At 35.4% G+C, this 27,598-nt stretch overlaps 1 protein-coding gene across 1 annotated transcript in view; it reads left to right on the top strand.

Moving 5' to 3' along the window:
* BMPR2 (bone morphogenetic protein receptor type 2) overlaps positions 1 to 27,221 on the top strand; it is a 202,699-nt gene extending 175,478 nt beyond the window's left edge. Inside the window, exons 11-13 of the mRNA XM_047085535.1 lie at positions 13,785 to 13,957; positions 16,163 to 17,442; positions 19,799 to 27,221. Of these exons, the coding sequence (XP_046941491.1) occupies positions 13,785 to 13,957; positions 16,163 to 17,442; positions 19,799 to 20,049 (1,704 nt within the window). The 3' untranslated portion in view covers positions 20,050 to 27,221. The remainder of the gene's footprint in view (positions 1 to 13,784; positions 13,958 to 16,162; positions 17,443 to 19,798) is intronic.
* The last annotated feature ends 377 nt before the right edge of the window (positions 27,222 to 27,598 follow it).

Genomic DNA, 27,598 nt, shown 5'->3' with positions numbered 1-27,598 from the left:
TCTATAGATTCTACCAAGAAGCAACATTAAAAAAAAAAATCTCATTCTTTTTCTTGTAAGTCATTATTTCTTTGATGAAGCCTCTTTAAGTGATATGTGTTAGTATGAGTATGGGTAGTATGAATACCTGCACCCTCAAAAATGTTTTTATCTTGTCCTCATGTTTGTATAATAATTTGGCCAGGTAATGATTTCAAGATCAAAATCACAAAATCCTCATAGTGGTTCCTGTGAAATCACTACTCTATTGTCCTCAAGCATTCAGACATATTAAGAATTCCAGAGTCATCTAATCTCATTTCATTATTTTTTGTCTCTTTGTTTTATGCCCTTGTTTTCTTGTCTCTATAAGCTTTTACACTTTTACTTTATTGTTGAAATTATCAAATTTCACCTGGACATATGTAGGCGTGGATCTTTTCACACATTTTGCTTTGCAGTAGACAGGTTTTCAGTTTGAAAACTCAGAAGTTTCTTCAATTCGGAGGGATTTTCTTGTATTATTAAAAATTGGGGCACCTGGGTGGCTTAGTCAGTTAGGCATCCAACTCTTGATTTAGGTTCAGGTCATGATCACATGGTTCATGGGTTTGAGCTCTGTGCTTACAGTGTAGAACCTGCTTGGGATTTTCTCTCTGCCCAGCCCCCACCCCCCCCAACATGCTCTGTCTCTCTCTCTCATTCGCTCTCAAAATCAATACGTAAACTTTAAAAATAAAAAAAAATAAAAATTATTTCTCCTCTTCCATTTCTTCCTTCTCAAAATATTGGTTCACTTGACACTCCAGGTCTCAATTTGTTTTTTGTATTTTCCATTTTTTTTTTGTTCTGTTTTACATTGTTCAAGATTTACTCAGCTTTAGCTTTTAAATCACTCTTTCATTTTTCACCTTCACCACACTATTGGTTATCTGTTCATTAAAATTTTACTTTCCACTCTTATATTTATAATTTCTAGAAATTCTTAGTGTTTGCTTCTTCCATAATAATCTGTTCTTGTTTTAAGACTATGACAGGAGGGGCGCCTTGGTGGCGCAGTCGGTTAAGCGTCCGACTTCAGTCAGGTCACAATCTCGCGGTCTGGGAGTTCGAGCCCCGCGTCAGGCTCTGGGCTGATGGCTCAGAGCCTGGAGCCTGTTTCCGATTCTGTGTCTCCCTCTCTCTCTGCCCCTCCCCCGTTCATGCTCTGTCTCTCTCTGTCCCAAAAATAAATAAACGGTGAAAAAAAAAAAAAAAAAAAAAGACTATGACAGGAATTTGTGGGGCACGTTGGTGGCTCAGTTGGTTGAGCATCCAGCTTCGGTTCAGGTCATGGTCTCACGGTTCATGAATTCGAGCCCCGCATCGGGCTCACAGCTATCAGTGCAGAGTCTGCTTAGGATCCTTTGTCTCCCTCTCTCTCTGCCCCTTCCCCACTCACATGTGTGTGCACTCTCTCTCTCTCTCTCCCTCTCTGTCTCAAAAAAAAAACATTAAAAAAAAGAATGTGATAGGTACTCGATTATTTCTCAAGGTGTAAATCAGAATTTTTGATACTTTGTACAAATAATTTTCTTGACTGTAGTTAAAGAACAAAAATGAAAAATTCATTAAGCAATTTAAATCATATTACTATGTATTTTTGCATTTTAATTTTAGGTTGTCTTCATAGGATTGGCGTATTTTCATTCTTGATCCCCACTTATATGGGATGGCGGCATGTCAAAGAGAGGCTAGAGATGTCATATTTTTCCATACAGAATTAGACTGAATATTTTCTCCATTGGTCATCTCCACTTGTCATCTTGTCCATTGGTCAAGGAAGGCTTCCGCTTCAGATGAGATTGACATCTTCTTCAAGGCAATTGAAGACCTATTGCCAAAAACATATGCCCAAGATTGCCTCTAAACTGCAGTCCCTGTTTGGGAACTGGGACATATCTTTAAAAAGGCTTTGGCAGAGGTGAGGCTGAATCCCGTACCAGGATTCACTAGATATGCTAGCCTCACAGTAAAGCATCTCTTAAGGAAAAATTTCTGTATGAAATTTTATCTAGTAAAATACTTCATCTTAATATTTTATTTCACCAAAGAAATTTGACTCATTATTTTCAAGTATCTCTTAATAACCTTGCCATTACAGGATATGCATCGTATTCATATTTACCTGAAAACTTTGTGCTTCCAATTTAGAGTAGGGAAGTAGGGAATAAGTAATACTTGGTTTACTTCCAGTGAATCCATTTAAGTCTAATGTGCTATAGTCAATATAACTGCTTCTTTGTAAACACAATCCAATACTAGAGAGGAATATAACAAATGCATAGTTTATAAAAAGAGAAAGATACCTCTATATCTAAAAGAAGATATTTTTGCTTCATAATTGCATTGAATTTTAAAAATATTTTATAATAACAAAACTCAAAATGTTCCAAATATAAATGAGTGTAAAAACTAGTTTTGAAAAACTGCCAGGGACCTAAAATAGATCAGGCAATAAAAGGGGGAAGGGGACACCTGGGTGGCTCAGTTGGTTAAGTGTCATACTTTGGCTCAGATCATGATTTCACAGTTGATGGATTTGGGCCCCGTGTTAGGCTCTGCACTGACAGCTCAGAGCCCAGAGCTTGCTTCATATTCTGTGTCGTCTTCTCTCTCTCTGCCTCTCCCCTGCTTGTGTTCACACTCTCTCTCAAAAATAAATAGGCATTTAAAAAAGGGGGAGGGGAATAGTTTTCTTATAAAAAATGGAAGTATAGAAAATAGTCTGAGGGAAATACATGAAAATGTTAACCATAGTTATCTCTGAATATTGGATTTATGAATGACTTATTTTTTTCCCCTGAACTTACAGAGTTTATATTAAAAATGAACTGTTGTAACAATCACACATACACACAGTTTCAATTGGAATAATAAGAAATTATAGGCAAAATTTATTTTTTAAATAGCTTTTTTCTCATACACAAAATGTCCAGATTATAATTTGTTTAACCACACCACCATTCTTCATATTTTTCATTCTTTTCCAAATTCTGAGCCTCTGTTTCTTAATCTCTTTTGAATACTGGCTTATTCTCTTTCCCCTTTTGAAATCATTTGTCTGGCTTATCTTTATTCCTTAGTCTTATTTCTGTATAACCTCTTTTTCTCAACAGTTTTATCTCAATGTATTGTCATGTAAAAGTTTGAAAGTTCCTCAGTTGTTTTTTTTTCCTCTAATCTTTTCTTTCTCCACCCATTAAATCCAGTCTTCTAACATATACTATGTGTCCCAGAAACTATCCCTCCCTTCTTCTTTTCATACTTATTTCAACTTTTACTATTCTCTTCTTGACAAATCAGCAAACTTTTGCTATGATCTGGAATTTAGCATTTCCCATACTTTTTTCCCTCTCACACAATCTACATTAAGAAATAACACATGCACCTCATGATCTAGTGCCTTGAGGATTATACTTAACTTTACTACATACTCTATATTTTGGTATTTTCTATTCTAGCCTAGAGTATTCAGTTTGGGGAGACTGGTATAGTTGTTTGTTTTAAATGTTGTTTCCCAACCCACTAAGCTAATTTCATGTCATGACCCATCCATGAGCCCTCACTTCCGTTTTCCTGTCATTAGGTGGGAAAGATTTTAAAGTTTCTTTTCTTTTTTTCCCTACTTTTTCTGCTTGTTTTTCTTCATCATTGTTAATAATGATAACCCCTTTATCTCATTTACCCAAATGCTGGGTATCATTATTTATATATTTGCAGTTAGAGTCCCTTGTTGAAGCACTCATCTGATTTTGCCTGAATATTTTTCTCTAATCTTATTTTATCTCCTCAACAAATTTTAACATTTAAACAGAGATCATTTATATAGATTAAACTGCACATATTAAGGTACATAATTTGTTGGAGCACCTGGGTGGTTCAGTTGGTTGAGCATCTGACTTTGACTCAGGTCATGATCTCGTAGTTCTTGAATTTGAGCCCCCACATTGGGCTCGCTGCTGTCAGCCTGTCAGCATAGAGCCCACCTCGGATCCTCTGTTCCCTTCTCTCTGCCCCTCTCCCACTTGTGCTCTTCCCAAAATAAGTAAATATTTTTTTTAAAAAAGATATATAATTCATTAAGTTTTGACATATGTGTATACCCAAGACCATCACCACAGTCCTTATTATGAACATGTCAGTTAGCCCCCAAATTTTTCTTGTGCCCTTTCGAAGTCTCCTTCCTGCCTCTCTCTATTTTCCATGAATCACCAGGCAACTACTGATCTGCTTTCTGTCACTAGTGATTTATATACATTTTCTAGAATTTTATATAAGTGGAATCTTACAATATGTACGTACTGTTATCTGGCTTCTTTCACATAGCATAATTATTTTCAGATTCATCCATGTTGATATGTGTGTCATTAGTTTATTCCTTTTTATTACTAAGTAGCATTCCTTTGAATGGTTATGCTACAATTTGTTTACCCATTCACTTGGTGGTGGATATTTGGATTATTTCCAGTTTTTGGCTAGCACAAGTAAACCTCCTATGAACATTCATATACAAGTCTTTGTATGGACATATGCTTTCAGTTTCTTGGGTAAATACCTAAGAATAGAATGTAGTACATGTCTGTGTAACCTTTTGAGAAAGTGCCAAACAGTTTTCCACAGTGGCTGTACCATTTTCTATTCACACCAACAGTACATGAGAGTTCTATCTAGTCCTCCACATCCTTACCAACACTTGGTATGGCCATTCTTCTTAATTTTAGATATTGTAATAGGTATGTAGTAGTATCTCATAATGGTTTTAATTTACATTTCCCTGGTGACTAATAATATTTAGCATCTTTTCACTTGCTTTTGCCATCCTTCTTTGAGGACATGTCTGTTCAAGTCTTTTGCCTACTTTAAATTGGATTGTTTTCTTACTGTTAACTTTTGAAGTTCTTTATATGTTCTGAATACAAGTCCCTTATCAGATATATGATTTAAAAATATTTCTTCCCAGACCATGGTTTGTGTTATTCTCCTAACAGTTTATAGGAACAGATGGTTTTAATTATGCTGGAGTCCAACTTGTCAATTTTTTCTTTCATGGATATATTTTTGTTTTCATATTTTAGAAATCCTTGTGTAACCCAATTCTTGGTTAACACTCATTTTCTTTCAGCACTTTAAATATATCATTCCTCTGCCTTTTGGCTTTCATGATTTCTGATGAGAAATTGGCTATTAACTTTTATTGAGGATCACTTGTGTATTTCAAGTCACTTCTTTCTTGCTGCTATCAAGATTCTCTTTATCTGTGGCTTTTTATAGTTTGATTCTAGTGTGTCTCAGGATAAATCTTTTCAAGTATTTCCTATTTAGAGTTCATTGAGTTTCTTGGATGTGTAGATTCATTTCTGTTATTAAATTTATTATTATTATTAAGTTATTATTAAATTTAAAATGTTTTTGACCATTATTCCTTCAAATATTCTTTCTGCCCCTTTTTCTTTCATCTCTTTCTGGGGCTTCCATTATGTGTATTTGGGTAAAATTGATGGTGTCTCACAAATCTTTTAGGCTGTGTTTATTTTTCTTCATTTCTTTTTTGTTTCTGTTCCTCAGCATATTTCAACTCTTTTTCTAGTAACCCCAGTATCTTTGTATCCTCAGGGACAGTTTCTTTAATTTCTTTTTTCCTGTGAATAGGCCATACTTTCTTGGTTTTTTGTTTTTGTTTTTGTTTTTGTTTTTGTTTTTGCCTGCTTTGTAATTTTTTATTTAAGACTGGACATTTTTAACATCCTGATGGGCAAAAAGAAAAGAAAAGAAAAGAAAAAAAGAAAAAAGAAAAGAAAAGACTCCTTGGGTCTTTGCAGATTGACCTTGTGTTGAGGCCCTCCTTTAACATTTATCCAGACCTTTTACGATTCTGCTTTAGCCTTCACTTTCTGCTAGTGCAGAGCCTAAAGACAGCCAGTTATGAAAGCTTATGGTCTTCTCTGAGCATGCATCCCATCCTGGATAAATGCATGACTTTTCTAGGTTTCCCAGTATATGCAAGAGCTTTTCTTTTTTCTTTTTTTTTTTTTTTAATTTTTTTTTCAACGTTTATTTATTTTTGGGACAGAGAGAGACAGAGCATGAACGGGGGAGGGACAGAGAGAGGGGGAGACACAAAATCGGAAACAGGCTCCAGGCTCTGAGCCATCAGCCCAGAGCCCGACGCGGGGCTCGAACTCACGGACCGCGAGATCGTGACCTGGCTGAAGTCGGACGCTCAACCGACTGCGCCACCCAGGCGCCCCTATGCAGGAGCTTTTCAAAACCCTCATTCCCCCAAAGTCTCAAACACCCCAGCTTTTCCTCCCTCACTTTCAGCATTTCTGTTTTGTGGCTCAATTGTTGTATTTTATCCCACTTGTTGTATTTTAACACTTGTTATTTGACTTTCAGTGATTTCAAGGAATGTTCTCCATTTAGTCATATCTACTTCTCTTTCCTGAGAGAGTTCTGATTTAGGCAGAATAAAGACAGGCCCCTCTCATGGGTTCTTCAAGGAATTCATAGACCTGTCAAAACAGACAACATAATTTCTTGGAAACAATATTACTTTCCTCCCTCTGGGACCAGATACCCACATGGGGAACACAGGCTACCATCTTCATATTTTACTTGGTTGCTATAAACATTTGAGCAACTTTCAGAGCTTCAATAAGGTTGATTCTGACAGTTTTTTTTCTTAAGTTGTGGGGGGTTTTAATGTTTATTTATTTTGAGAGAGAGAGTGAGAGAGCACATGCACATGCTGGGGAGGGGAAGGGAGGGAGGGAGGGAGGGAGGGAGGGAGGGAGGGAGAGAGAGAGAGAGAGAGAGAGAGAGAGAGAGAGAGAGAGAGAACCCAAGCAGGCTCAGCACTTCCAGCACAGAGCGCAATGTGGGGCTCAAACTCACAAATTGCGAGATCATGACCTGAGCCAAAACCAAGAGTCAGATGCTTAACTGACTGAGCCACCAAGGCACCCCAATTCTGACAGTTTTTACCAGGATTTTTAGTACTTCCAGGGAAGAATTTTCACTGGTCTCCTTCCTCTGCTATTTTCTCTGATACCCTTATAAGTTGGGAAATATTCTTCCCTCTTTGATTTTCTGGAAGACCTGGGTAGAATTGCCATTAACTCCTTCCTGAATGTTTGGTAGACTTAATTAATGAAACCATCTGGGCCTGGAGTTTTCTTTATGGGAAATTTTTATTATTTTATTTTATTTTATTTTATTTTATTTTATTTTATTTTATTTTATTTTAAATATGAAATTTATTGTCAAATTGGTTTCCATACAACACCCAGTGCTCATTCCAACAGGTGCCCTCCTCAATACCCATCACCTACCCTCCCCTCCCTCCCACCCCTCATCAACCCTCAGTTTGTTCTCAGTTTTTAAGAGTCTCTTATGTTTTGGCTCCCTCCCTCTCTAACCTCTTTTTTTTTTTTCCTTCCCCTCCCCCATGGTCTTCTCTTAAGTTTCTCAGGATCCACATAAGAGTGAAAACATATGGTATCTGTCTTTCTCTTTATGACTTATTTCACTTAGCATAACACTCTCCAGTTCCATCCACGTTGCTACAAAGGGCCATATTTCATTCTTTCTCATTGCCACGTAGTATTCCATTGTGTATATAAACCACAATTCTTTCCATTCATCAGTTGATGGACATTTAGGCTCTTTCCATAATTTGGCTATTGTTGAGAGTGCTGCTATAAACATTGGGGTACAAATGCCCCTATGTATCAGCACTCCTGTATCCCTTGGATAAATTCCTAGCATTGCTGTTGCTGGGTCATAGGGTAGATCTATTTTTAATTTTTTGAGGAACCCCCACACTGTTTTCCAGAGCGACTGCACCAGTTTGCATTCCCACCAACAGTGCAAGAGGGTTCCTGTTTCTCCACATCCTCTCCAGCATCTATAGTCTCCTGATTTGTTCATTTTGGCCACTCTGACTGGTGTGAGGTGATATCTGAGTGTGGTTTTGATTTGTATTTCCCTGATGAGGAGCAACGTTGAGCATCTTTTCATGTGCCTGTTGGCCATCTGGATGTCTTCTTTAGAGAAGTGTCTATTCATGTTTTCTGCCCATTTCTTCACTGGATTATTTGTTTTTCAGGTGTGGAGTTTGGTGAGCTCTTTATAGATTTTGGATACTAGCCCTTTGTCCTATGACATTTGCAAATATATTTTCCCATTCCGTTGGTTGCCTTTTAGTTTTGTTGATTGTTTCCTTTGCAGTGCAGAAGCTTTTTATCTTCATGAGGTCCCAATAGTTCATTTTTGCTTTTACTTCAATGGGAAATTTTTTAACTACGTATTTATAGATACAGAAACCATTCAAGTCATCTGTTGTTTATGTCTTATGTCTTTGAAGGAATTTGTCCATTTCATCTAAATTGTCAAATCCTTTTTCAATATTTGTTTAAAGACCTTAAACTAACTCCCCAGTGGTGACTTAATTTTTCTGTTTCTATACAGTTTATTTCCTTAATCTTCTCTTCTCTATTTTTTTACTTACTCTGGGACATTCAGTATTGCTTTACTTACTTTTAGAACAACCATCTATGACCAAATCGTTATTCAGGACCTCAGAATCCTGTTTGTAGTCAACCTCTTTAAATTCTCAGCTATTTTTCTTATTTTTCCCTTCCCCTATTTCATTATATTAATTTACTTCTAAATCTTTACTTGTGTAAATGACTTACTAACCATTATTTATACTTTGTTTAGAACTTATAAAGATTTTTCTCAAAAAAAAATCAACTTACAACTTTTATAATAGAACCCATTTATTCACTAGGAACTGGCTGTGTTCTATCAGCATAGTTTAGAGGCATTCAACATACGATAATGTATGAACTGTGGAGCTATGCAGCCTGGGCTTTGACCTTAGCTTTGCCATTTACTAGATGTGTGCCCTAATTTCTCCTCTGGGTCTCTTTTCCTGCATATGAAAAGTGGGGATGATAATTCCCACTTATTTCAAATAAGAATTAAATGAATTAGGGGCTGGCTGACTCAGTCTAGTGGAGCATACAACTCTTGATTACTGGGTCATGAGTTCAAGCCCCACATTAAGCATAGAGCCTCCTTAAAATATAAAAGAATTAAATGAGTTAGAACACAGTCTAGTATATAGTAAGATCTCAACAGTTGTTAACCACTATGTATTATTATGCATCAGTGATGATTCTATCATAAAAATGGAAACTTCATAGAGGTAGAGACCAAGGTTTCTGTTTATCAAATTTTCATACATCCAGGACAATGCCTTGATGAGTTGTCTTGTTTTGGTGGAGGGTGGGGTCTCTTTTTGAAAAAGTTTTTTGAAAATTATTTCCCAACTGTATAATGAAAAGTAATAAATAGAGCCTCATTCCATGTCTCTCTTAACTTCAGATACAGAGAACAGTCAATATACAATTTTTAGCTGCTTGGATTTTGGTATTTCTGAGTCTTCTGGGCCAGCAATTGGTGAATGGGACTCTGTGCAATAGACAGTGCTCTGTTTGGGGAAGAACAGTCTCTTTCAGTTTTATATGGAAAGCTGTCCAAATCTTGGCTTTAGAAAGATTTCACTGTGTACACTTCACTGTGTTACACTTTATGTTTAGTAATGAATGGAGCTATAAATTTGTGTGTATGACAGGTATTTGTTTGAAGAAAAATGTCATTAAGTTTCTCTGAAAGAATACCCAAGAAACTAGTAACATTGGTTGCCTATAAATTAGGAGAACAGATGGTTGATGGATAGGAACCTTTGTTAATCTTTGTTAATGTTATAGGTGAAAATGGATCTTGTTTTAATTTGCAGCTAGTAAGTAGTAGAGCCAAGATTTGAAGCCAGGTTCTTAACTGAGCTGGCACTCTTGCTACAAAACCGGAACTAATATTCTTTTTTTTTTTTTTTCAACGTTTATTTATTTTTGGGACAGAGAGAGACAGAGCATGAACGGGGGAGGGCCAGAGAGAGAGGGAGACACAGAATCGGAAACAGGCTCCAGGCTCTGAGCCATCAGCCCAGAGCCTGATGCGGGGCTCGAACCCACGGACCGCGAGATCGTGACCTGAGCTGAAGTCGGACGCTTAACCGACTGCGCCACCCAGGCGCCCCTGGGAACTAATATTCTTAAATACTACACTGTACTGCCTCAACATAGTGAATAAGATTAAACATGTTTGCATATTTTATAAGGCATTTGCACTTCTCCTTTATGTGCCCTTTGTCCATATTTCTATTTTGTGTTTACTATCATTTTTTAAATGTCTTGTAACTAGCAATCATCACAGAAATTCAGCCAACAAACATCGAGATGCCAAAAATGGTGGGTGAAAAGTGTATAGAGAACATTATATTTACAGACACTTTAAGTATTCCTCCCACCCCAAAAACACTGATGGAAGTTTTTAAAAAACCCACTGATTGGGGCGCCTGGGTGGCGCAGTCGGCTAAGCGTCCGACTTCAGCCAGGTCATGATCTCGCGGTCCGTGAGTTCGAGCCCCGCGTCGGGCTCTGGGCTGATGGCCCAGAGCCTGGAGCCTGTTTCCGATTCTGTGTCTCCCTCTCTCTCTGCCCCTCCCCCGTTCATGCTCTCTCTCTCTCTCTCTCTCTCTCTCTCTCTCTCTCTCTCTCTCTCTGTCCCAAAAATAAATAAACGTTGAAAAAAAAAAAACCCACTGATTGAATATAAAAGGGAAAAATGGAACTTTACAATAGAGAAAGAACCCTGGCAGACACCAACTCAGACATGTGATCAAGGTTAACTTCACTAGTAATGAGATAAATCAAAATTGTGAACCACATGATAAGATGCAGTGAGAAAAACACAGCATCCCTTCTGTGATTTTTCTGTCAAAGTTTCAAACTTTGAATCTAATCATGAGATTCTAAAAAGTAATTGGCCTATAATCCTGAGATTCTAAAAAGTAACTGGCCTATAATCCTCAAAAATGTCAAGGCTGTGAAAGACAAGAAAGTAAATTTGAAATTATTTCAAAATAAAAAGAAAAAATTCTCATTTCATAACTGGAGACAAACTCATTTTATCAAACCAATATCAAAATCCACTAAGATAAATGTATAACTAGTTTTTAGAGGTGCGTTTATTTAAAAAGTTAATTAAGTTGATTTCTGAACTTCCTTTGTGGTCTTCAAATCCAAGTCAGTTTTAAATCCATTACATACAGTCTTTTCTCATGTTTACAGATTTCATATGTGGAATTTGACTACCTGCTAAAATTGATTTGTAATCCCCAAATCAGTACTCTGAACGCTTTTATGGTCATTCATGGATGTACACAGAGCAGCAAAAAACTTTAGTCATCAGATGTATATTTTCCCAAATGAAATCAACAAGGCACTCTGTCTTTTTGTTTCATCTCTTATACTATAAACAAGTGTCCTTTTTGGCATTTGTTTAGCATATTTTTCACATTTGGGGCATTTTGTTAGTGATTTCTGGGTTAAAATAGCCCCACATGCAGTGCTGAAGTGCTGAGTACAGTGCTCCGAAGCATTAAAAGGCTGTGATGTGCCTTTTGAAGAAGAAAAATGTATGCTAGATTTACTTTGTTAGGCGATTATGTAGAGTGCTATTGGCCATGAGCATAGTTAATAATTAATAACTGTTTTTAAAGATGTCTTTAAACAGGGGGGCGCCTGGGTGGCTCAGTTGGTTGAGCATCCAACTTCAGCTCAGGTCATGATCTCTTAGTTCATGGGTTCTAGCCTCACTGTGCATGCAGACCTGCTTGGGATTCTCTCCTCTCTCTCTGCCTCTCCTCCCCCACACTTTCTCTCTCTCAAAATAAATAAACTTTAAGAAAAAAGATGTCTTTAAACAGAAACACAAAACAAGATTATGTGTTGATCAGTTGGCAAAAATCTTGTGGCCAGAGGCTCACAGGAGTCTAACCCCGTATTTCCCCCAGGAACAATGGTTCAGTGTTCACTAATTCAGCATTTACAGCAACTTTATAGAACATAACTACCATAAATAACAGATTCAACTTTACTTCTAACATAAATAAATTACATAACATAACATAAATTACACAGTTGCCCTTAAACTCTGTATGATCAGTATCTATTCTTCAGGTTCTTCTAAAATTTGAGAAATAGGTAGATTATTATTTAATGAGAAGATTATTAATTGATATCTATATTGTTTGAATTTTACTCAGTAGTCAGAGCCTGGAACATATATTAAAATAGATTTCAAAATTCAATATAAATTTCAGGACACTTGGGTGGCTCAGTTGGTTGAGCATCCAACTCTTGATTTTGGCTCAGGCTGTGATTTCATGGTTTATGGGTTTGAGCCTCGCATAGGGCTCTGCACTGACATTGCAGAGGCTGCTTGGGATATTCTCTCTCTCTCTCTCTCAATAAATAAATAAACGTAAAAAAATTTCAATATAAATTTCAGCCTTAAAAGATATAGTCTTGGATTTGTGCTGTGGCACTGAGGCAGGCAGCTTAGAAGACCCAAGGGAGCAGGAAAGATGGTGTCAGGGGTGGGCCATGGTGCAGGTATTCATTTAGCCTATGCCCAGAATAAACATTATCAAATTTCCTACATGTTTGGATCTGTTTGTCAAGAACAGAGATTATTAGGAAAACACAAAAAATGTTGCCAAGATTGCTAACAAGGATTTTAGCTTAAAATAGGCTTATGAGATAAAATGCTCAGATTAAGCATTGCATGGAATATATACTAAAAATTATTTGTCAGTTATCTGAAATTAAAATTAAGTAGTATATTTTTATTTGTTAAATCTGACAACCATTACCTTAATTTTTTTTTAATGTGTTTTAAAGGCACAAGAACTATGAATATCAGCAGGTGAAAAACTTTCAAGCTTAATAACAACAAATCCAAAAACAAGTCTGAAAGGATTCTGGATGGACAGTTTGTCAAATACACAAAATCTGTTTTTTACTTAAAAAAAATTATTTTAATGTTTATTTTTGAGAGAGAGAGAGAGAGAGAGAGAGAGAGAGAGAGAGAGACAGCATGGACAGAGAGAGAGAGAGAGAGAGAGAGGGAGACACAGAATCTGAAGCAGGCTCCAGGCTCTGAGCTGTCAGCATAGAGCCCGACATGGGGCCTGAACTCACGGACCACGAGGTCATGACCTGAGTCGAAGTCGAGCCCTTAATTAACCAACTGAGCCACCCAGGCACCCCAAAAATCTGTTTTTTAAAAGGAAGTTCAAACCAACTTTCCCCAAAAGGGAGACTATTGTTCACTACTGATTTGGGTGAATACTACAGAATAAGACTGCTTTAGATACTACTATTGAAACTAGTTTAAAGAATAAGAAAATGCCAACCCTTTAAATTTCATAGTTAGAATGTAGTACTCTTTACTAATAGTAAAAAAGCTCACCTAGAGATTGAAGATAGCCTCGTGCCAAAATTCCATCAAATTCAAAGCTCATTTTTGAAGTGAGATTAATGGTTATTGATCGAAATAACAGTCCTGTGAATGAATAATGACATAAACCTGTGACCTTGGCGAACCATGTAACTTTTTACAACTGCTTACGTTTATGGGTAATTCTTTAGGAGTTTAAGTTAAACCCTGCTTGCTTAGCTGTTCCTCATCTTTTGAGAAATGTGACCCTTTACAAATCTCTGAAGTCTAAAATATTTTATGATAGCTGTGTAAAATATTGGTTAAAGAACATTCTTTTATCTCATGTCACTCAAAATCTCAATACTTAATTTTCTTTAAAGATATACTATTTGACATTTACTTTATTACAGGCAGTGAGGTCACTCAAGGAGACAATCGAAGACTGTTGGGACCAGGATGCAGAAGCTAGGCTTACTGCACAGTGTGCTGAGGAGAGGATGGCTGAACTTATGATGATTTGGGAAAGAAACAAATCTGTGAGCCCAACAGTCAATCCCATGTCTACTGCTATGCAAAATGAACGGTAAGACTTAGAGGGCTTTGGCATTCATCAGTCAATATTGAAAATTGAGACTAAACAGAGAATAGGAAAAAAAAATGCTATTAAACCAGTCTAATAAGGCAATGATTAACTCATATACTTTAACATTATAATTTTTCTTTCAATATGCCTGTTTTTTCACAGAGATTTTTGCTTGGGAGAAGTACAAGATGGAATCTATGTTTTTCTGTATCTCAAAATATAATAAAAGAGACTAGTCTTTACTAATGCTCCTACTTCCCTAAAATATAAAGGCAAAACACTTTCATAGTTCCAAAAGTTTATAAGCACTTCTACATAAATTGTCTAATTTATCGTTGGTTGTTATTATCCCTCTCTCTCTTGCTTTTTAAAATTTTTTTAATTTTTAATTTTTTTTTTTAAGAGAGAATAAAACTATGAACTCGCCTGTGTATCTAACCACTGTTTCCCTGGAGACTAAGGTTTCCAGCCTTCCTATCCAATGCTCTTTTGTATAGAATATACTTCTATTACTTTTACATGAAAGCAATTCATAAGGTCTTTCTATCCCATCATGAATATTACTTTATGAGACATTTCTCTGTTAGAACTATGATTTTTGGTTCTAAATAAATGGGCTTTAAAAAAAATTTCTTTAAAAAATTGGAACTTTTTTTGTTCCATGTTTGGGGGTGGAATTTTCCCACAAAGTTATCATTTTATTTAATACATGTTAAAAATTTTTCAGAAAAGCACCCAGGAAAGTGTTACCAGAGAAAACTGGGATAAAAATATACTTGATTATTGAATATTTTTTTTTTGCTATTTTCTATTGTTCTAATTTCTAAGAGCAATTTGTATTATGAATTATAGACCCAAAATTGGGTTTATACTGCTTATGTTTAGATTGAATTAGCTTCAGCATGTGAACCCTTATTCCTTATGTATCAGCAAGTCAAGGAAGGTAAAAACTAGCAATTCTAAATATAAATTTTCTCACTCTATGCATACCTGGGGATAGTCTTCTACTTCTGTCTTCCCTGATCTCTGTATTTTCTTTATACTCTAGCATGTTACTTCTACCTCTCTCAAGAGTCAGTTGCTTTTATTTTTAAGTGCTTTTGAACTTTTCCTGAATGGTAAGAAGAAATCCTTGATGCTACTCCCCCCTCCTTGCATTGCCCATTTTTTGCCCCCCACAGTCCTTCGGTTCTATGCTTTACATGCTGTTTCTCATGTCCAGTCACTTCTAAATAGTTTCCCCTAAATCATGGTTCATCCCATAGTCATTCTACTCTAGATTTCATTATTTTGAACCTTACCTAGACGTCCTTTCCTTGTGCAGTACAGCTGCTTTTTTGTTCTTCACCTTCCTGTCATTCCCCTCATAACTTTATTAGTCTTTCTTTATAGCACCTCTTTTCCTTTAGCTGCTGCTTTTCTCCTATAACATTTTGTATCTATTAATGTTGCCATTGTTTAATTAAAGCTAGTCCTGGCTTTTATTTTAAATAACCTAAATAAGTTACAGTGTAATGCTCAAAAACCATCCCTCTCAGCGGGTGTTGATGGCTGTGAAGAACTGGAGAGCAGTTCTGAATTGTTGTTCCTTTATCTGTCTCACTCTGCATTATACTCTTAGGCTGTAGGACTTTCATTGATATGGCTCAGTTTACCCCCAGGAAGATACATTCTATTGCTAGACTGCCTCTTAATGGAAGCACTTTAGAACAACCTAAACGCTTATATTCTTTATACCATTTGGCCATTGGAACTTAACTGGTAATGTATTTGTTGAGTAGCCACAATGATGTATCTAGGATTGTAGGAGTACAAAAGAAATATACACCATGGCTCCTCCTCTCATGAAACTTTGTCTGGTTGTGCAAGAATACAATTCATAAAAATATATTTGGTAGTGTTACAAAACTATAGGGGACATATTTAAATTAAGTCCTATAAATCAAAATAATGAACATCTATGAAAATCATATCTAGATCAACATAAGTTTTTCAGTAGTCTTAAATAATATAAAACTATCATTTAGCAAGTTATTAATTGATACTTGATTATGCGATCAGAATTTTAAAATAACTTCTAGAATAATATGGGTTAGGAATAAAATGAAGAGCATTTTATACTCTAAAATCAGAGGTCTTAAACTTGGAGGGTCAGTTTGTCATAAATTTACATTCTCAATGTGGCACTTTTTTTCTTTCTTTAAGCAACCTGTCACACAATAGGCGTGTGCCAAAGATTGGCCCTTATCCTGATTATTCTTCTTCCTCATACATTGAAGACTCTATCCATCATACTGACAGCATTGTGAAGAATATTTCCTCTGAGCATTCAATGTCTAGCACACCTTTGACTATAGGGGAAAAGAACCGAAATTCAATTAACTATGAACGACAGCAAGCACAAGCTCGAATCCCCAGCCCTGAAACAAGCGTCACCAGCCTGTCCACCAATACAACAACCACAAACACCACTGGCCTCACTCCAAGCACTGGCATGACCACTATATCTGAGATGCCATACTCAGATGAAACAAATCTGCATGCCACAAATGTTTCACAACCAATTGGGCCAACCCCTGTCTGCTTACAACTGACAGAAGAAGACTTGGAGACCAACAAGCTGGACCCAAAAGAAGTTGATAAGAACCTCAAGGAAAGTTCTGATGAGAATCTCATGGAGCATTCTCTTAAACAGTTCAGTGGACCAGACCCACTGAGCAGTACCAGTTCTAGCTTGCTTTACCCACTCATAAAACTTGCAGTAGAAGTGACTGGACAGCAGGACTTCACTCAAGCTGCAAATGGCCAAGCATGTTTAATTCCTGATGTTCCACCCACTCAGATCTATCCTCTGCCCAAGCAACAGAATCTTCCTAAGAGACCTACTAGTTTGCCTTTAAACACCAAAAATTCAACCAAGGAGCCCCGGCTGAAATTTGGCAGCAAGCACAAATCAAACTTGAAACAAGTAGAAACTGGAGTTGCCAAGATGAATACAATCAATGCTGCAGAACCTCATGTGGTGACGGTCACAATGAATGGTGTGGCAGGTCGAAACCACAGTGTTAACTCCCACACTGCCGCTACCCAGTATGTTAATGGGACAGTACCAAATGGCCAGACAACCAACACAGTGGCACATAGGGGCCAAGAAATGCTGCAGAATCAATTCATTGGTGAGGATACCCGGCTGAATATTAATTCCAGTCCTGATGAGCATGAACCTTTACTGAGACGAGAGCAACAGGCTGGCCATGATGAAGGTGTTCTGGATCGTCTTGTGGACAGGAGGGAACGGCCACTGGAAGGTGGCCGAACTAATTCCAATAACAACAACAGTAATCCATGTTCAGAGCAAGATGATCTTACGCAGGGTGTTTCAAGCACAGTAGCAGATCCTGGACCATCAAAGCCCAGAAAAGCACAGAGGCCTAATTCTCTGGATCTTTCAGCCACAAACGTTCTTGATGGCAGCAGTTTGCAGTGTAAGTGCAGGGATCATTTAATCTCTCCTGCTTGTCTTTTGGGACCATTTAAATAATTAATTAGATAAAATCAAAATGTGTTTCAACTAGCAATTACTTATTTTTACCACTTTTGGAAATAAAATAAACTACTTGGTTGAACCTCAAAAGTGATCAGACTATTGTAAAGAAAAAAAGTAGTTTTTTGTTGCTGATAATGAAATAGTCAATGTCACAATAGTCAGAATAATTAATTACCAACTTAATACATACATTATATAGCTCCTGGTTTATAACACAGTTTACATACTTGTGGTGAATGGTTGAGATTAAGTAAATACAAGTTTAGAAGCTTCAGGTAACAGGCACCTGGGTGGCTCAGTCAGTTAAATGTCTGACTTCGGCTCAGGTCATAATCTCACAGTTTGTGAGTTTGAGCCCTGCATCAGCATCAGGCTGTCTGCTGTCAGCACAGAGCCTGCTTCAGATCCTTTGTCTCCCTCTCTCTCTTCCCCTCCCCTGCTTATGCTCTGTTTCTCTCTCTCTCTCTCTCAAAAATAAATAAACATTAAAAAAAAAAAAAAAAGCTCCAGGTAGAATGATGCCAGTAGAACTTTTGAAACAGTTTGTTGAGTATATTAACATCTGTTTTAGACACATGTAGATTTTATCAGACTAAACTTAATAAATCTGAGAAGTCCAGAGAAAATTCAGAAAAAGTCACTATAAAAAAAAACAAACTTGTTCTTGTTTTTTGTTTTTTTTTGTGTGTTTTTTTAGTGTCATCTTTTTCAAGAGTTACATGTTGAGCCTCCTACATGCCTATAGCATTGTGTCGTTGGGTCCCCTAGAAATCTAAACAAATAACTTGATACTTGGTTTCTGGCTATAAAGAGGTTATAACACAAGACAGGAGAGCTCACCAAAATCTTTAATAGTCATCATTATACAAAACAATTTATGTTTTAGACTGACGGCACTTTATTAAAAAACTCAAAGTCATATTATATGGTTGTTGCCAAGGACTACAAAATGGACTGAAGGGATTTAGGTCTCAAAAATTAATCAGTAGTGGGGCGCCTGGGTGGCTCCGTCGGTTAAGCGTCCGACTTCGGCTCAGGTCATGATTTCACGGTTCATGAGTTCGAGCCCTGCATCGGGCTCTGTGCTGATAGCTTGGAGCCTGGAGCCAGCTTCACATTCTGTGACTCCCTCTCTCTCTGCCCCTCCCCCGCTCACACTCTGTCTCTGTCTCAAAAATAAATAAAACATTAAAAAAATTAAAAAAAAATTAATCAGTAGAGGGGCACCTGGCTGACTCAGTCAGTGGAACATGCAACTTGATTTTAGGGTCATGAGTTCAAGCCTCATGCCGGGCATAGAGCTTACTTAAAAAATTAATCAGTAAAGGGGTGCCTGGGTAGCTCAGTCGGTTGAGCATCCCACTTCAGCTAAGGTCATGTCTCGTGGTTCACGAGTTCAAGCCCTGCATTGGGCTCTGTGCTGACAGCTCAGAGCCTGGAGCCTGCTTCAGATTCTATGTCTCCCTCTGTCTCTGCCCCTCTCCCACTCATGCTCTCTCTTTCTCAAGAATAAATAATAAACATTAAAACAACATTAAAAAAAAATCAGTAGAATCTAGCCCTTTGCTTGAGTGGCTTGTATCATAGATCATTTGACACACCCTGTGGCAGGGCTTCATATCAATAAAATGTCTTGTCAGTGTGGGAAGGGGGAATTACTAGAAAATTTGTATTATAGTATTTGTGTCATTCTTCTGAAAATATTATATGCCAGGTGCCTTTAAAATTTGATCTTTTTTGGGGTGGCTCAGTCTGTTAAGTGTTTGACTCTTGATTTTGGCTCAGGTCATGATCTCACAGTTCGTGGGTTGGAGCCCCACGTGGGGCTCTGCCCTTAGAACCTCCTTAGGATTCTGTCTCTTTCTCTCTCTGCCCATCCCCCGCTCACTCACACATATTCTCGCTCTCTCTCAAAAAATTAAAAATTAAAAATAAAGTTTGATCTGCTTTGAACATTAAGTAGAGTGATTAAATGCATTTGCCAAGTTAGGATCACTACCAATAACCAAAGGATTTGAGAATACAGCTGAGAAGTTTTCATTTCCTCCTCTGTTTTTGCTTGTCCTTATATAATAATTCAACCAGTTATAAAAACATTGGACTTGAAGAGTCTCAAAATAAGTTGGTTAAGTTTTGCCTAGAGAATAATTACCTGGCATCATGAATTTCAAGTAATATCTATTAAAATCTCCTGTAGATAATTAGTCTATTCTGTTCTTAAGTTACAACCCTAAGTTTTTATTATTTAATAGTTTCTTTATATATAGTTTATTTTTCTGTACCTTTATTTCCAGTAGGTGAATCAACACAAGATGGCAAATCAGGATCTGGTGAAAAGATCAAGAAACGTGTGAAAACTCCCTATTCTCTTAAGCGGTGGCGCCCCTCCACCTGGGTCATCTCCACTGAACCTCTGGACTGTGAGGTCAACAACAATGGCAGTGACAGGGCAGTTCATTCCAAATCCAGCACCGCAGTTTACCTTGCAGAAGGAGGCACTGCTACTACCATGGTGTCTAAAGATATAGGAATGAACTGTCTGTGAAATATTTTCAAGCCTATGGAGTGAAATTATTTTTTGCATCATTTAAATGTGCAGAAGACATTAAAACTGCTTTATCTTCCTGTCAGTATCCCCTCCCACCCCTGCAACAGGACTTGCTTTAAATAGATTTCAGCTATGCAGAAAAATTTAGCTTATGCTTCCATATTTTTTAATTTTGTTTTTTTTAAGTTTTGCACTTTTGTGTAGTCTCCTTAAAGTTATATTTGTCTGTTATGACCACAGAATTATATGTGTGTGTATCAAAAGTGGTCTCAAAATATTTTTTTAAGAAAAAAAGCAAAAACAATGTATTGCTGATAATCAGTTTGGACCAGTTTCTAAAGGTCATTAAAACAGAAGCAAATTAAGACAGGTTTGACTGCAGTGGTGTCTGGTATCCATGTTTTATTTCTGGGCCCAAGCTAGTTTATATGTTGAACTGTTGTGAACATATTATCTGTTGGACATTCTTTTCTCTTGTGTTTTGTTTGAACGTGCAATAGTCTATAGTCCACAAATAAGCTTTCTTATAAGTTCTCTTCCTAACAGAGCACACATTCTTCCATGAGTACATTTTTCTGCCCCACCCCCCATACTTTTGGCAGGTCAGTTCTATGACAGTGAATTTTGCACAAGAGAAAGCAGCTACCTGATTTCTTGCTTTCTCTCTCCTAATGGAGAATGCAGAAACATTGTCTCAAAGGGCTCTAGAGAAGGAACTACCAAAACCTAATTTGAAATGCCATTTATTTTAACCTTCCAAGTCCTAAATGTTTCTTTCCAGGCATTTTAACAAACGTATTTGGTTCTGGTTTTTGGAAGTTCATAAGAGAGCATAGAACAAAGTAGACAAAGTCAAATATTAGCCTTTTTTCATTTTATTTTATTTTTTGTATGTATGTTCATGTTCCATATTCATTTATTTAAGAAACACATTTTTATCAGAAAACTTATAGAGCTATACTTATATGGAATTTTTAAGTAGGTAGATGGTTAAGACTACATAATGCTATAGCCTTCATTCTCTGAATAGGCCGTCTTTCACTCAAATAAAATTACATTTCCCATTTAAAATAACTTCAAAAATAATTTGTAGTTTTGAACTGGTAATATCTTTTTATTCCCTTCCTAAGCAAAGCCTGGTGACTTTATCTGAAAATGAGTCCTCTTCCCATGACCTAAAACACTGTGTGGAAAAATCATTCATCTGGCATGCCACATCCCTGTGGAAGGAAGGATTGCTGCCAAACCTATCATTTTTGAGCAGACTGAGGCTTACCTCTTTTTTCATAACTGTTTCCTCACTAATCCTATTTTCATAATTTCTCTTTTTGCCAGTTTTTCATATGATCTTTGATATGTGAGAAGCATTTATTATTTACATTATAATAGAATATACCTTTTAGTGATAACATGTTATATATCCTTCAAATCATATTGTCTTTTTAAAAGCTTCCTTTGCTTCTTTCAATACTGATAACTATCTCTAAACAACACCTCAGCATGTTTTTTTTTTTTTAAATAAAGCACTTTATGTCAAATAAGGGACTTTTTTTTTATAAGCACAGATTATTTTCTATCAATTTGCAAACAGTGATGATCTCACTTAATTTTTCCAAATTCTCTATATAGACATTATTTAAGATCTAAGATTTCTATGGGAGGTTAAAAAGCTAAGAGGAAAACACAAATCCCCATATTCTTGCTTTTAGGTTTTTATCTCTTGAACAATATTTTCTCACTCATATTCTTCTATCTTCATTTAGCTAAAGACAACCTAAATTTCCCAATTTTCTGTCCAAAATATTTATGACTTACTATATAAGCCACCTTTTTTTTTTTTTTTTTGCCATCTGCTATGATCCTATGAGTTAGATGTTACATCACTTAACATTTATTCTATTTTTCTAGTGCCTAGGACTTCCACCTTTTATGTTTTATTGGCCCTTCTGTTGATTCAGATCTTTAACATATTTTTCAGTCTTCTGATACAGTTATTCTTCTATCTGTGAAACAAATTATATCTTTCCCACCAAATTTTCACTTAGTTCTCTTGCCTTTAAATGTCTTTGAACTGCATTTCAGAATATTATTTTCAAACATTTGTAGGATATCTTTGAGTCAAAATAAATGATATTCCTTCTCCAATTGAAAGCATTGAGGATAAATAACCATTGGAGGTCTAACATCAGTTAGACCTGATCATCTTTTCCTGACAGAAGAAGAGTTATCTTACATTCTACTTTGTGTTTAGTCTAGTTGGTTTTAATTTTTCTAGCATTTTTTTTTGATGTTGACTAATAAAATGCTTTCAAAAATTTATATACCAAATTAGAAGAATCCTTATAAGTTTCCCATTTCATGCAAGCATATTTAAAACAAATAATTTTCTTTCCCTAGTTTTTTTAGTAGACTCTGAAAAAAATAGAAGTAGAAAGTAGATCATTTTAATAAATTTTAAATTAAATCGTATATCAGACTGATTCAGAATCTGTAATCTACAAGCAGGCAAAATTACTTAAAATACTTGGTAACTTTATTCATCTAATAATAAATGTTTCTTGAAGCTAATATTTAACTGCTGTCACAAAATTTTGCATGTAGAAAAGCATTTGGGTGCTTTTGAATAAAATATTGAATGAAATAAAATATTTAATGAATAAATATTAAAATTCATTTTGCTGATTTTACAACCTCAAAAGCTTTGTAATTGATAACCAAAGCCTAATATTAATCCCTTAACTATCCTAATTGTGTATCAGAACTAAGTCATTGAAAGAACTTGATTTGAATTGTGTTTAAACAAAAATGATTTAATTATGAATCCTAACATTGTTCCCCCTTTTTAAATTCATAATTTGGTTGGGAAAACATTATCAGTGCAAAATGTTATGTGAAGGCACAGGAATTAAATAATACAATTTATTATATACTGAATGCTGGGGTATATATACACAATCTCTTGTAATCTTCATAGCAACAATTTGAGGATTATAGTTAATATTCCCACTTTACAGATTGAGAAAACTGAAACTAAGAGAAGCTAAGTAATTTGCCCAAGTTCCACATCCTAGTAATAGAGAAAGCTGGATTTTAACCTGGGGTTTACCTCTCCACATCTCTTTCATCCACACCACACTGCCTACACACTGTATGGAAGGATGTGTAATATACTGACATTTTGTAAGAAATTCAGTTACAACACTCCAATACAGTTGTGGCTTGTATATAAGCCAAACCAGATACCTTAATGCCTTTAGAAGTTAGGCAAACATAAAACATGTAGACATGTCTATACTGACTATTGCTTGAGAAATAATTATTAATTCAAGATAAAATTCAATCCCACATCTGCCATCATGATTCTTAAAATTGTTTCACTTTTCTTCACTCCTAATATTCTTACATTGCAGAAATAAAGGTAAAGCAAATTTTAAGGGAAAAGTGAAGGTGGCTTGTAGGAACAGAGACTTTCCCCTAAATTGATTCCATACTTGATTTGAAGGAATTAATTTAACGTGGACTTTAAGTGTTATCAATCATTTGACTTCATCTTGAAAATTTCTGCTTATAGTGAAAATTTTATTAATCCAGAAAACTAATTGAGGAGGATGTAGGAAGGATACAAGGACAGTATCTTTCTTATGAAGGAGTTTCAATAACTTCCTTATATGTACACACTTATTCCAGAAAATATACATTGGTTCTGAATGTGAAAATAACTAAAGAAAGGTAAGAACACACAAGCAGTTATGTGTTTCAGTGGGAATTGTCACAAAATTTGACATGTATTTTTATTTAAAATATTTTCAAGTTTGGTATCTAAAGCCAAATGGAATACCTGGTAGACTGCAGTTATTTACTGAATTTACATTCTCTATAAACCTCTCTTCATACTCATTTGCTATGGAAAAATACGTCAATACATTTTTTGTTTCTTTTTTTATATTTATGGAAATGAATATTTTATTGGAGGTAGTTAGCTCCTAGAACTTGAGATTACATTGTATTTCTATACAACCTTTTATAAATTTATGTTGAACTTAACGACCAGTTATGTGCAGGTGATTGTGTAACTATTCACGGATTGCTTTCTCTGTTACTTTAACTTCCAAGCTAACTTGTTAGAATCTGTACACATGTAAGTTGATTATCTAGACCTGTTATTCCAGAAATTGTGTCACACTCCCACATACACCCCAGGAGTTTTTTTTTTTCAGACCGAGATGTTTCTAAATATACCTTTTGCTGTCAGTTTGCTCTTCAGCAGATAAAATTGCATTTTAATTTGTAGATTCTGAACGATGCAAACTTTAGCCAAAACTACCTGATCTACTCTTAAATATATTCTTTGATTTAGTAAGTCTGGCAAATCACTGTTTGAGCTAGTTACACAAATGTTATCAAAATAAGGCTTTTCTATAGCTTCTCAGATTAAACTAACATAGAAGAAAAGAGGAAATCTCAGGGTGCTCTGGTGCACCTACCCATTACTTTCGTTCAATCACCTCTTTCTGACTTACTCTGTCTCTTGGTTATCTGATTTGCAATCTTCTGTATCAGGAAAATTTTCTTCATGTCTATTCTGCTTCCCTCCTGTTTTGTTTTAAAAGCATTTCTCTTCTCCAGCAGTAAAAAAAAGAGAGTGAGTTGTTATCTTCTCTACTATTGTTATTCTTCAGTATGCTTCAGGCTTCTCAACATCTAAGCCAGTTCTTCAGACAAAATTACTTTGGCTCCCTTAGTATTTTCTTCTCAGCCCTATTTTTAGAACTATTTATGCTTAAGAACACCTAAAATTATATTTTATGTTCTATTCAAATTCATTACTTCAGTTAAGTAATAGTTCAGTAGAATAGAATTAAGAATTAGGATGTACCGTTTGACAATGGATCCAACCATCAGATTGTCAGAAAATCAGTACTTAAGTTTATATTATCTAACATTTTCTATTGTGGAGTTTTACAGTTTTATATTCTCATTAGTTACAACTAAAAAGCCATGCATACAGAATTGTATGTAATTTTGCCATTAAGAATTTTAACCTATATTGCAGCAAGCTTAGCATTATGATTGAGCCACAACATTTTACATATTTCTTTGTATCAAATATTAAACACAAAATGCAAGATTAACTTCCAAAAACAAACCTTATAATAATTAGGTATTATCCATGAACATTTCTGCAGACCACTTTTGAAATACTTATTATTTTGCAACATAAACTGGACTATAACAATTTTCATTTAACTTTTAAGTGGCTGGCTAAAATTGAGTGTTTGTGCATATAAAGCAAAATTTAGGATTTTATTTCATGACTGATACATTTGAAAATAATTCAGATTTTATGCTGTATATTAAAATTGTGCCCCAAATCTTATCAGATCTTAAAAATTTCAATTCTGTTATTATTAGTATGATGTTCATAATGCTACTACTGATTGTAGTGACATTCATTTTTAAACTTAATTTGCAACCCAGATTCTAACATTTGGGTAAGAGAGAAGGAATCTTTAGACATAAATCATATCACTAGGGCGTCCAGTTCATCATTGAATTTTTAAGCAAATTACTGGATTTTAAACAACTTCTTAAAAATGTTTCAAAAGGCAACATATAGATTTTTTTTTCATTTTATTTGTACTTTTAGATTTCAGAAACATCTTCATGTTTTAGACGCACACTGTAGACCTAACATTACTTAAAAACTCAGGGCCCTTTTCATCCCTTTGCACATGAGAAACTTTAATTGGTAGCAAACAAGCAATTAGTCCAGTTGAATATTTAAAGTGTTTGTTGCACACACAGTTCCTTTAATGTTTCATCTTATGATTTGACTTAATTTTAATAGACATAACATCAGATTTCATTAATCATAAAAACTTGCCCCGTTCTATAATTACTGAATAGAGGGAAATGACTCAACTAATTGGCTACATGTTGCAGCATATTTAGGCCTTAGAGTTGAAACACCATCTTAAGACCATTTCTCTTCTTTGGGCAAATGGTTATACATGATGGGACAAATCATTTAATTTTGCTTTGTTTTTTAATGGGAGAACTTAGTAAAATAGTTCCTCTGAGATAAAATTTTCTTGAGGTAATTTAACATTATAAAACTGTCTTCTAAAAGTGAAATAATGAGTTTATAGTTTTAGTAATAGTTTGGATGGTTTTAAGAAGGTAACCTATGGTAAGCTATTTATCACTTTGTCAGAAACAAATGTTCAAGCTCCCAAAGTTTGGATACTTAAAATCCTAGCAGTGAAGTTATTTGTAACCAGTCTCTTGTCTCAGGCTCTCCACCGTATTACCAATTCTCTTGTGTATGATAGGGAAACATTTTTAAAGAAGCTTAATAATAAAACTAAGTTACTAAAAGATGCAATTCAAAGATAGGTTCCAGTTAAAATTGAATTGCTTGGCTTCTGTGGCTTTTCTTTTTCTCGTCACATTTATTTATTTAAAGTTTTTGTATGCCTTGTTGTCATGTTTCCATGGAAATTATATTGTATAAGTGTATAAGCTGGAATCATCCTTAATTTTCTGTTGATAATTTTTCAAATAAAGATAAGTGGATAATTGTAAAGTACACTAACTCTTAGGGTGTTGTAGTAGCTGAAACATGGAGATGTGTAGCTGCCATGCTTTTTCTGAATGGACAGGAGAAACATAAGCTACAGAGTATTCATTTCTGAGGATGCTTTTCTGGAATAAGAAAGGCTAAAAAATATTGGCAATTCCTCAGAACCCTCTTTCTTGTTAACGGGTATCTTTTGTTGGTGTGTTTTGCTCTTACATTACAGATAGAATATCATATGAATTTATGAAAAATTACTTTCAGTTATTTTGCTTTTGTAAAAGCCGTCTGAGACCTTGCTATGCTGTATAAGTTGTGTTTGATGGATCAGTGTGAGTATGAAATAAAGCAAATCACTTTTCTTTTGTATTATCTATGGATGCCACTATGAAAGCTGACATTAAGCCACTAAAGAGTTTTTTATGAATAATTGTAAGTAAATGCTTTGATATATATAAACCTAAATAAAAAGATTGTATTGCTACAGAGACATTGGAGAAGGAGATTTTAAGACAGTTCTTTAGGTTTAAAAAAGGCTTGCTGTAAAATGGTGCATTATTCCATTTATTAAAGATCATATTAATGACAACAATAATTGTATCTTTTGATTTTTATGAGGTCACCAGAAATTATGACTATTAGTGTGATATTTTAGGTGTTTTGTACCAGAGTAGTAAATGTCCTAATATGACTGTCATTACTCAGCATGATAACATAAACAATTATCTAACGTTAGAATAATAGTTGCATACTTTCTATTTGCCAGGCACAGTGGTAGTTTTTCTACATAGGTTGACAATTCTCATAGTAATCCTACAAAATACATATTGTCTCCATTTTTAAAAAGCTGTTGCTAAAGAAGTTAAATATATTGTCCAAAGCCACAGAACTGGTTTGAGATTCTAATGTATTTTGCATTTTGCTTTGAAACACAGTTTTCAACCTCTGATTTTGCCAAGAGAATTCAAA

Source organism: Lynx rufus, unplaced genomic scaffold (assembly GCF_022079265.1).
Source record: "Lynx rufus isolate CCGP_SWC_20201006 ecotype Redwood Valley unplaced genomic scaffold, mLynRuf1.p SCAF_2, whole genome shotgun sequence".
Taxonomy (NCBI): Eukaryota; Metazoa; Chordata; class Mammalia; order Carnivora; family Felidae; genus Lynx; species Lynx rufus.
The sequence above is the reverse complement of the archived record's forward strand: the minus strand, read 5'-3'. Positions and strand labels throughout refer to the sequence as shown.